An 11,183-nucleotide genomic window follows, 5' to 3' on the forward strand; every position below is an offset into this window, starting at 1 on the left:
TGGCAGTTTGTATGGAGGTACGGTTTAATATATACCTTTCTTTCTTACTCAAAAGTATAACAAAGCTCTAACATTTTTAATAGGTGATATACAGTATGTCACCTTGGACTTTGTTCTTGAAAAGGAGAACGGTTTTTGGGATGTTAAATGGTCAAAAGACGTCTCGCTTTGGTTAAGATCGAAAAGCTTACAGGAGGAGCTGGTTCGACTAGAGGTATGCTAAATAAACATTGCGTAAATTATAGTATTAAACACTGACACTTAACACTCATTGCAGCGGGATGTCTTTTGGCTAAAACATAATATTGGCAAGGAGAATAAAGCTTTGAAATCGGCACTTGCGAAGCATGTTGAAGCCTCTGGTGCTTGGGTCATTCTTGGGCGTGCTTTGGAGGTCAACCTTAAATGGGCTAAATTTACGACCCATCACTTACCCCATCGTAATAATGAGCCTGTAATCGCAAGTACCGATGCCCAGAGTGCCGATGTTCAGATTGAAGAAGATCTTGATAACTTCAACTTGGATGATGCTGAAAATGATGAATAAATTTTTTTTAAAAAAAATCAGTAATGCATAATTTTTTTTAGAATGAGTGGAATTCTGCCATGTATAAAAGTTGTATATACCAGACAGCGTGCTTCAAGTAATTTCATTAAGCGTGCATTTGTAGTATTTTAAAGCACCCATTCAGAACGATATTATCCATCACACTAAATCACGCAATTTAAGTGATTTAATTTTTTATAATAGCCATAACGTCGAATAACTCCTTTTTAGTGGTAGTAATGTCATTTTTCCCCCAATTATCGATTTAATGGATCGAACAAGGATACCTCATTGTTTAATGACTCTAATACTAGCTGTATGCAGACTTTGTTTTGAAGCCACTGTAAAGGACAACATTAGTTTTCATATAATAAACTTTTTAATTAGTATAGTTTTATAAAATACATAACATTATTTTATTGCATGATATATAAACATTATATTTATGTTTGAAATTTATTTGTAGTATTGTACCAAAGCTTTGTAATAAGATTATAAAACTGATAAAGACGAATAAAAATTATATCCTGAATATAAAACTTCGAATGAGAGATAGGACGAACTAGATGTTTCGACACAACATTGAATTATACTATTATTAAGAATGTAATACTTTTTTTTTGTATCAGGACATGGAACGAAACCACAACATCATACTATGTAACAATTAACACTAGTTCATTGCATAATAAATATAATACGGAATTAAACAAACTATCAGTATATTATCTTTAATATGATTAAGATGTATTTACTTTGCATTATATCAATTGTCTTCTATTAACTTTAAAACTAAAATTTATATTTTTAAAATATTTTATCAAACGAAGAGAGCTTTCGTATATCTGAAAATGTTATCAAAAATGTATTCAAGTATGGTAAACTTGATAAGCCAATTTTTGATGTTTGAAAAAAATAAACTTCTAAAAGTTTTTTTCACATAAAAATCATATTTTATTTTTCTTAATACAGCGACAATAATTGGACGCAGTTCAACTTGTGGTCCATTTTTGGCTTTTGAATATGAGCACTTGACATATCGTGTTTTAGCTCAACCAATTTTATCACTTTTTAGTACTATCTGTAAATCAAAGCTTAAAATATGTGAATGAAATTCATTCAGCAATCTCGAAATAGTAAGACAACTTTACAGCTGTCCGCACGTTATCATTTGGCGGTATATGTCAGGTTAAAAAACATAAAATCTGCAGCATTTCGAAAGAAGCAAAATCTTCTTCATAGTTTATAAAATCCTTCGCACAATAATATAAAACCGCAGATGAATCTTCGTACTTCTTTAGACTTTCCACATGTGTAATACTTACAGCCACGCTACCATATCAGAGATCTTAAGGAACAGTTTAGTCGCTATTCATATTGATTGTGAAAACGGCTTACTGAGGGATGAGTGGGCGTCTTCTGTTCAACCTATGCTAGTTTGACCCATTGGATTAGTTGAGCGAGATACAGATAGGGCAAGCTTACACATGGGCAATTGACGGATAAGCGTACATTATTAATTGCTGGTTGGCCTAACGTAAAAGCACGTTGAACATAATGACAACCCATTTACTGTTATATTATCCGTTCAGCAGACGATGAGGCACTAGTGTTCGGAATGAAGATCGAAACTGTCGAGCGAGCTTCGATCGTGTTCCAGTCGAAGCTCGATCGAATGCGTTTTTTTTTGCAGCTCGAGCTCGCTCGAAGTTTCTTAAGCTCGGCTCGATTGCAAATACGATAGCTCGAACTCGCTCGTCCTTTTTATTACACAAAGTGCACGTCAAAGTGATGTTAATTACAGAAAGTTAAGATAATAAAATTGTTATTTATTGAGATAGAAGTTGGAAAAAGAAAAAGAAAAAGAAAAACGTTTTTTAAAAAAACTCATTGTAGAAGTCCCACAATGTTTCGACACCGAAAGCGAGAACTAAAGGCAACCGTTGACTTTCGAATAAATCACGCAGGTTTAAACCTGCAACAAAATTTCCATAGTCCGCAAGGACTACTGCTCTTGCCCGTTCACCTAGGCTAAAAAAACTTACTTTAACAGAGTAAATGCGGACGAATGGGCGAATAGTCGTCTGGGGGTAAGCATTCGTTCAAATCTGAGCGAATAGTCGTCCGTGAGCGAGTATCCGCTCATTTTGGGTAAATAAACAATGGTACACAAAAAATAAAATTACTTCATTTACTCAAAAAGGGTAAATATTCGTCCAGGGGTAACTGTTCGTTCATTTTGAGTAAAATATAAAGGTTGCACAAAAATTTAAGCTTTTTTATTCGTTCCATTTACCTGCAGCAGACGAGTATTCGTCTATGAGCGAGTACTTACTCACATTGGGTAAATAAAAATTACTTTACTCGTTTCATTTACCTGCAGCAGACGAGTATTCGTCTATGAGCGAGTACTTACTCACATTGGGTAAATAAAAATTACTTTACTCATTTCATTTACCTGCAGCAGACGAGTATTCGTCTATGAGCGAGTACTTACTCACATTGGGTAAATAAAAATTACTTTACTCATTTCATTTACCTGCAGCAGACGAGTATTCGTCTATGAGCGAGTACTTACTCACATTGGGTAAATAAAAATTACTTTACTCGTTTCATTTACCTGCAGCAGACGAGTATTCGTCTATGAGCGAGTACTTACTCACATTGAGTAAATAAAAGTTATTTCATCCGTTCCATTTACCTGCAGCAGACGAGCATTCGTCTACGGGCGAGTACTTACTCACATTGGGTAAATATAAATTACTTTACTCATTTCATTTACTTGCAGCAGACGAGTATTCGTCTATGAGCGAGTACTTACTCACATTGGGTAAATAAAAGTTATTTCATCCGTTCCATTTACCTGCAGCAGACGAGTATTCGTCTATGGGCGAATACTTAATCATTTGAGTAATAAAAAAAAAGGAACACCCTAAAAACTAAAAATTGCCTGAATTATCTCATTTATCTTAACTGGATAAGCATTCGTCTATGACTATCAAGTTACTAATTTGCTTAAAATCAAATAAGCAAACGGAACATCCAACACTAAAGGTCGCCCATCCCATTAACCATGGTGCGGTGTATATCCCATAAAAATAAAAGAATAGCTGGCGTGGTTTAAAAAAATTGTGAAAAGGGGATTTATTAATTAGCAAAGGTTGGATATTTTTCCTGCTGTTTTCTTCATGTCCTCATCAAAGCTAGTAGAAGGTGAAATGACAAATAGAGAACTAGAATCTTGGTATGTTACTTTCTTTCCATTCACTGAATGTGTCACCATTTTCAGCAATCCCACAACTGTCACAATGTCCGCAATGTTAATAACAACTATTTTTTTTTCTTCGTTATTTTCGTAGGGTACAACAGTTGGAATGCAAGGGCTATGCGAGGCAGCGGAATGTCTCTTCATGACTTCAAGTACTGCGTAAAAACTGGATGTTTCATCAAATGCGTATTCAAAAAAGAATAACAGCCTACCCACATACCAGTTAGTCACCTGTGAAATTCTGCCTCGTCTATTGATAGTATTGTTAGTTTAGCTTTGATGAAAAAAGCTGAAACCTACCTTCTTGTCTGGTGATTCGAATGGAACAGAACATGCTCACCACCACGTTTTGCAATGGACTTTGATAACCCTTGTTTAAAGATGGCAGCGGAATATACGTGTGAATCTTGCCAAAGCTTACCAGCGGGAAGAATAGATTCCACATTGATTTGGATTCGATGAATAGGCTCTGGTAAACTAAAAAAACGTTTTTTGTACGATTTTAAAGCGCTGACAAACGATTTCATAGTCAGGAGATCACCAGCAATAAGGCAATCATTATCGGCATTGCCAGTCAATTCAAATTCTTGATAAAATGGAGCCCATAACTGACCAAAGTCCACATTACCAGAAGGATGTTCTACGAAGTCGGTTTCTAGTTTCGGGGGAGTTGGATCAAAGTTCACCATCTTTGTATTTCGCATGAAAGAAAAAAGAGCCGTTCGTTCCATAATGTTGTTGGCATTTTCACCAGCATTGACTCTTGATCTCATTTTTTTTTTGTAAGCTCCTGTAAAAGTATGTAAGAATATAATCAAAAATCTTTAATTCATATAACTAACCTATTTCTCTTTCCATGGATCTGACAGACACACAACGAAGAATAGAACATTTTTTTATAATAAATGTGATGTGGTTAAGTTGGTGCATGTTGACTTTGTAAATACAGTTGGATATACACTTTTCGCTTATCAGCTTGTCAATAAATTGGAACCAATGATTGAAGGACCTGCGTAAAGAAACGGATGAAAATAATCAGTTTAAGGAATGTTAAGAGGTGCATATCGGATCGACCTACTTGTCTATTTGCTTGATATCATCTTCGGTGATTCGGAACTGTAACGATAATGATATGCCTCGTACTAGGTTAAGGAATCCGTCAATCACAACAGTGTCATCAAACTGTGATACAATCAGGGTTGGTACACAATAAAGCAGCCAATCCAGCCACTCAGCAGAACGATAAAGTGCCTTGACATTGTTAGGCTCCATCGCCAACCAACTACCTTTGAAACAAGATGCTGGTATGAGTTGTCTAGATCCTTCCATGCTCTTTTTGATGGCTGTGAACGAGGTATTAGACAATTCAAATGGATAATCTGTTTCCTTTCCACAGTATTTGAAATGAAGGTTGTACTTTGGAGAAAGCATGGAAAAAACATCTTTGGCGATGTTAGAAAACAGATGCATCTCATCAATTGGATGAAAAGCAACCGACGTAAAAGAGACTAGATCACCAAAAACACTAGGAAGATTAATGTTGTAGTCGTTATTTGCCTAATGTGATGAAATGATAAATAGAGGATAACATACGCAAACACTATCATACTTACATAGACTTCACTATCGTCTTTTTTCAACAAACTATCCCTTGATCTCATCAACGCTTTTCCATCCTGAAAATACATACCATGGGTCCCCTCGCCAACAATCCCGTCTTTGTTTTTTACATCGCCTCTATGCTTTCCCTTTGTCAAACAAAACCTGCAGCCATATGTTGAACAATGACCACCAAAATTCATCAACTCGTTACATTGAACACCATCACCAGAAACATACATAGTCGTTACTCTACTAATTGCAACTTGCTGTCCGTTTCGCTTGACCAGAAGAGGCTTGGAGTGTAACTCAGATAATTCTTTGATAATTGGTCGCAAATACGAGTTCAGATTGACCTTGACTTGGCCAAAAACAATACCGATTTGGAAAGTATTTTCTCGAGTAAAACGCTATGATAATGTAAGTATACCTCAATTTAGCTGGATTCGTTTTTACTTACTTCCGAAATATCATAGTTTAAAATTACACAATGGATCATCGTCATCTTCGTGCTCGAAAACTTGCTGCGAAAGCCATCAATGTCAATCTTCAAAGCAATGTCATACTTATTGTCAAAATGCCCGTCCTTTACAAATTTTGCATAGAGCTCTCCATCAAAGGCATCCCTGTAAATTGTTTCTTGCGATGGCTGCAAAATGTCTGAGTTGGGATATTCTTCGAATCGGTATGCTAGTCTTTCCCTTACATCATCACAAGCTAAAAGCTCGGACAATTTGGCTGCGATATTTATGGTCTTTAGCTCTTTCTTGATATTTCTAGAACAATCACAAATGGGACAAGAAATAAGATCAACATCCTTTATAGCGTCATACAAGTAACATCCATTAGTAGCACAAATTTCATGCTTGTTGACAAGATTCATCGGTACCACTCGTTTGATGAGTTTATCACAAGCTTCACGATTAAGTAATTTGCTCGATTTGTCTATGGTAAAATATTTTAGCACTGTTGATAAATTGTATTCAGTATTATTGAAGTTCTTATATTTACCAATTTTTTTATCAGACAACATGTTATTGAATAACTTTATCAGTTGCCTATGACCTTCGCGACAAATATTTCTCTCTTCACAAATATTTGAAAGGCGGATACTGTATTCTTGAGCTGGACTAAAGGGATTGGATGGAATAAAGACATCACGCACAGTATAAATAGACTCGTCGTCTTCGCAACAAGTGGGAATATTTTCAGAAATGTCTTAAAATATGGGCCGTGTAAGTATCATCTCCTTCATTTAATTATTTTATTGTACATACCTTCATTATTGTCACTAAACGAATCCATCTCTGGCGTATCAGATCCAGCAGTATCTTCGAAATCATTCGAGTCGGTGAAAAATGCGTCTTCAAACATTTCATCATGCTCTTCATGAACCCACTCATTTTGGTCTAACCCTTCAAAGTTGAGATAGCTAGGAGGACTTTCGCGGGGAGCATCCTTAGACATGTTATGGGTATCTGTTGGAACAGATGACGAATCAACTTGAGCAAGACTTTCAGAGTACCTGGACAAGCATTTAAAAAGCACAGCCGTAGGAGCATTGGTTCGAGCTCTTTTATATTTTCTTTGACTAGTGTTGTTTGGGGGCGTTTGCATTGTAAATATGGTGGTAATTTAATTTTCCGGTCGATTTTCCTCATCGTTTTATATCGAAAAATAGACGCTTTGCTTCGGGCTTGTTCTATATTAGGTAATTTGTCATTTTTAAACACGCATAACGAGCTATCACTCATAATACTTTGACGTAGTTACGGTGCGTCGTTACCTCCTATGGAACGTTTGGTATAAAAACAGTACTCTTTGACATTACAAACAAGTTTACATTTGTCTAAAACGACAAGATTCTTTTTTTTTTGTCAGTCGGAATGACCATCTCAAATATTCCCATGTAAGTTGGTAACATACCCAGTGCATTGCTTACCAGCCTTTTAACATCTCTTTATTTTATAACGCGTTATCACTGTCAATGATTACGAGTAATCCTTCACTGCAAAGTTTTCGGTAAATACGTTGCAGAATTGTGCCAAGCTTGTCAAATTGCCTGATTTGTGATGACAGCCGGTTTCCATTTTTGCCTATTTGGGACAGATTACCGAATTGGAAAGTATAAATGCATTTTAATTTTTTTTTTTTAACTACATCTTTTTATCATCTCTTTAGAAAACTACTTAAACTATGCTTGATACCAACATCTATGACTACCAAACCTCTGCTACGCAAGGATTAAATTCTTCCTTTGATAGTCTCTTTAACTCTGCCTCCAGCTCCTCTTTCGGTCACGATCCTCTTGTAGCTGAAGTGCAATCTCTTAAGCATGAAGTTATGGAAATGAAGAACACCATTACAGAGTTAAAAGAAATGATTAAACACATGGCTGGTCACTCACGGGTTGCTGGTAAGATAATTTTAAAGAAAGAAATACCTCATACAATGCTAATTCGGTTCCAAGGTATGTCTGGTTCTACTGATCAAGAAGGCAACAAGGAATTAAGAAACCTACTCAGCAGTATCTACACCGAGGAGAAGAAAAAGGCTTTGTTGAAGAACCCCAATCATTTAGGCCAACGTGTTAAAGATAAACCCGTAGGTATCTCTGCAAAGAACCAGGTCATTGAGGCCTCAAAAGCCTACTTCAAAAGCGACGACAATATATTGGAAGGTGGTCCTATTTCATTGAATGACAGCGAACTGGAACGTCGATACGATTTGGCATACACCGCGATGAAAAATTTCGTAACCGTTTACGTCCTTCCTCAGTTTACGCTGTATTCAGGTTTTACTTGGATGAAAATCGGGTTTGAACAACGGGAATTGTTCGCATTGATCGCTGATGATCATTTGTTCCATTACCTTGGAGCTGATAACTGTCTGCCTCTCTTTGCTTTTTCCAAAAGTTGGGGATCTAAAAACATTTTGGTTGCTGCAGTCAGAAACCGCGTAAAGTCAATTTTCAAGACGAAGGTGAATACTACAATTGAAAATGTAAAGTTGGCATTGAACTAATATATAACATTTTATTAGATCCGTCCTGGAGCCTCGACAATCGCTAATGAAATAGAGGAGAGTGAAGACGAATTGGCAGGAGATATCAATACGAGTGTTTATGCAAACGAAGGTGACAATATCGAGACGTTAGACTGTGACGAGAGTGAAGAGAGTGACGAGGGTGAGGATGAAGGGGAGGATGAAGGGGAGGAAGAAAAAAGAATGGCTAGAGAAATCAAAGCTCTAGCCCAGAGAACTAGAGAGCGTGAGTTTGCTTTGGAGCAAGGCTAAGCTGCGTAGAAGTGTCACTTCTAGTGATAACAATAAGAGTCCTGTTACCAAGAAGCCGCGTAAACAAAAAAATCATCTGCCTCCAGTCATCTCTCCGTCGTTACACCAACCACTAAAAAGTACATATAAACACATTCTTTTTTTTCTTTTTTCCTTTTTTCTTTTTTGATATCTATTTTTTATCTTTTTACATCAATAAATCAGTTTTTTTTAAAAAAAAAGATTACTTTTATTCGTTCTTGTTTCTCGTAACCATGTAACTGAATAAACGTCTGGGCTTACTACTTTCGCAATTACACTCTGGTAAACTCATCATTCCATCTCTGAAGTCTCTCCCCTTACTTATCTCTCTTTAAATCAGTATAGACAGGTGTATAAAGGCCGTGCTTACAATGTACTACGCCAGTGCTATAAGTAAGTGTTTTTCGTTTATGGCTTTTCATTTCTCTAATTATCTCTTCAGACTTATGCTTCCTGTTTTTACCGTTGTGGCGGCTACTCTCTTTAGAAAAGGAATTAGTGCGTATCAATTTTGAGTCTTCTTATCATAAACTAACCTAATATTCATTTAGAAAACTTTGGTTATCCCCCTTGTTTTTAGATTATACGTTGCTTCCTATACAAATAATCAATGCCTTCATGTTATGCCATGTACCGTTTACTTTTTAGCTCATTTAAGTAGTAATCCTTCTATATAGCAATTTGTCCTTAAGTATCAAGATATAAATAAATCTTAATTTCATTCTTTTAAATAAAATATATAATCAACTTTTAAAACTGCAAACCAATTTTTTCAAACGAATGAATGTATTAAATGATTCAATATATATAAACGAAAGTTTTTCATTTGGCTGAAGGCTGAAAGGGAGAGGTTTTTTTTTTTTTTTTTTTTTTTTTATTATTTTTGGTGAAATGGGTAAACGCTTACTATAAATTCGTCTAAACGAGTAAATGGGTAAATTTACCCAATTCGTTTTTTTTGGGTAAATGGGTAAACACTTACTAAAAAATTCGTCCAAACGAGTAAATGGGTAAATTTACCCAATTCGTTTTTTTTGAGTAAATGGGTAAACACTTACTAAAAAATTCGTCCAAACGAGTAAATGGGTAAATTTACCCAATTCGTTTTTTTTGGGTAAGTGGGTAAACACTTACTAAAAATTCGTCCAAATGGACGAATCAGGCGAAACATTATAGCCTTGGTGGTTGTAGTTTGGACGTAGGGAACAAGTCCACCAACAACAAAGCCGTAAGACCTGCGTCCTGTGGCAAAAGCGGTATTCACTAGTTAATTTTAAATAAAGTCTTATAAAGTCGATGAGACACAAATAAAGGATCTTTATTAATTTGATAAAAAGCGAAGAAGGATCTTAATTGACCGGGATAGCTTCTTTGTAATTATTGCGGATTCTTAATATAGTGACTGTACGATCTCGAGATGGACGTCATCAGTACAATTATGATTGTACTGAGATTTAATCTCATATGAATATCTGTTTAAGAGAGAAGATTATACATATCAAGTGTTTATATCTTCTCAAATACGACATAACCCCCCTCCAGTATGAGATTAATCTTTTTTTTTATCGCCGATTCAAACCGCCCAATTTACTTTCTGAATCTAGGGCTACGTCGAGTGGCATTATTAGAAGAATCTTGAAAGTTTTTAAATTCTTCGTTCTGGGACGTATTAATACGAGCACGTTTGTGTACTGAATCTCTTTTATCTAGTACGGTATTGTCTGTATCTGAGGGTAGAGTCTCAATCAATTGAGATATACTGCCTGGTGGATTATTTTTTAATACCGATAAGCTGTTAGGAGCATTGGTGTTCTTGACATTCTTTGGGGGAATGTACTCTTTACCAAGATGTTTCCAATAATTTCTTAGACAAGCTACGTCATTGAAGTTTTTTGTAGGAATCCACTCATCCCAATCGCTGCTGTAGTTTTTCCAGCGTACAAGGTATTCCATATTCTTGGATGTACCTCTGTGATTGAGGATAGCTTCAACTTCGTAATTTTTAATCTCGTTACCTTCATCATCTAATGAAATAACTTCATCATGTGAAATTAATTTCAATTCTATAGAGGTATACGCTCTAGGCATAATCATGCCAACATCATCTCTAAGAATGTAGGCATTACCTTGATTTTTAAGAACGACCGTGTAGGGTCCGGCATATGATGGTGCTAATTGGCCATCTTTTTCTATGCGGATCATAACATGGTCATTTGGTTTATAATCTACGAGAACATGGCTATTGTTAAATCTTGCCTGTTCAAGTTCAATTTGTTCTTTTGTTCTATCAGCAATAGCCGGAAATACAACATCATGCATATAGTCTATACGCTTCAAGAGCTCTTCATATGACATATCTTGTTTCACAACTTTTTGATTGTTTATATCTTTAGACTCCAACGGGTCTGTTGGTTCTGGTAGTCTTCTTGCAAAAAACAAGGAAAATGGAGA

At 35.8% G+C, this 11,183-nt stretch overlaps 2 protein-coding genes across 2 annotated transcripts; one reads left to right on the top strand and one right to left on the bottom strand.

Annotated features, from left to right (window-relative positions):
* Positions 1–3,698: 3,698 nt before the first annotated feature.
* On the bottom strand, positions 3,699–5,656 carry EV154DRAFT_469629 (uncharacterized protein; the record flags this gene model as incomplete). The annotated part of the gene is made up of 5 exons (XM_051597828.1): positions 3,699–4,056; positions 4,116–4,605; positions 4,658–4,824; positions 4,894–5,372; positions 5,525–5,656. 5 exons carry the CDS (start codon positions 5,654–5,656, stop codon positions 3,699–3,701), a joined length of 1,626 nt encoding a protein of 541 aa, XP_051454364.1.
* Positions 5,657–7,322: 1,666 nt separating this feature from the next.
* On the top strand, positions 7,323–8,796 carry EV154DRAFT_324697 (uncharacterized protein). The gene is made up of 3 exons (XM_051594966.1): positions 7,323–7,539; positions 7,596–8,396; positions 8,457–8,796. The coding sequence occupies exons 2-3, from the start codon at positions 7,611–7,613 to the stop codon at positions 8,709–8,711; spliced, it is 1,041 nt and encodes a 346-aa protein (XP_051454365.1). The 5' UTR covers positions 7,323–7,539; positions 7,596–7,610; the 3' UTR covers positions 8,712–8,796.
* Positions 8,797–11,183: the final 2,387 nt, after the last annotated feature.

This window comes from Mucor mucedo (genome assembly GCF_025094135.1).
Source record: "Mucor mucedo strain NRRL 3635 chromosome Unknown EV154scaffold_94, whole genome shotgun sequence".
Lineage (NCBI taxonomy): Eukaryota > Fungi > Mucoromycota > Mucoromycetes > Mucorales > Mucoraceae > Mucor > Mucor mucedo.

Coding starts and splice junctions, on each gene's coding strand:
- EV154DRAFT_324697 (XM_051594966.1), top strand. CDS start 7,611: ATGCTTGATACCAACATCTATGACTACCAAACCTCTGCTACGCAAGGA. Junction 8,397..8,456: donor AGTCAATTTTCAAGACGAAG/GTGAATACTACA, acceptor ACATTTTATTAG/ATCCGTCCTGGAGCCTCGAC.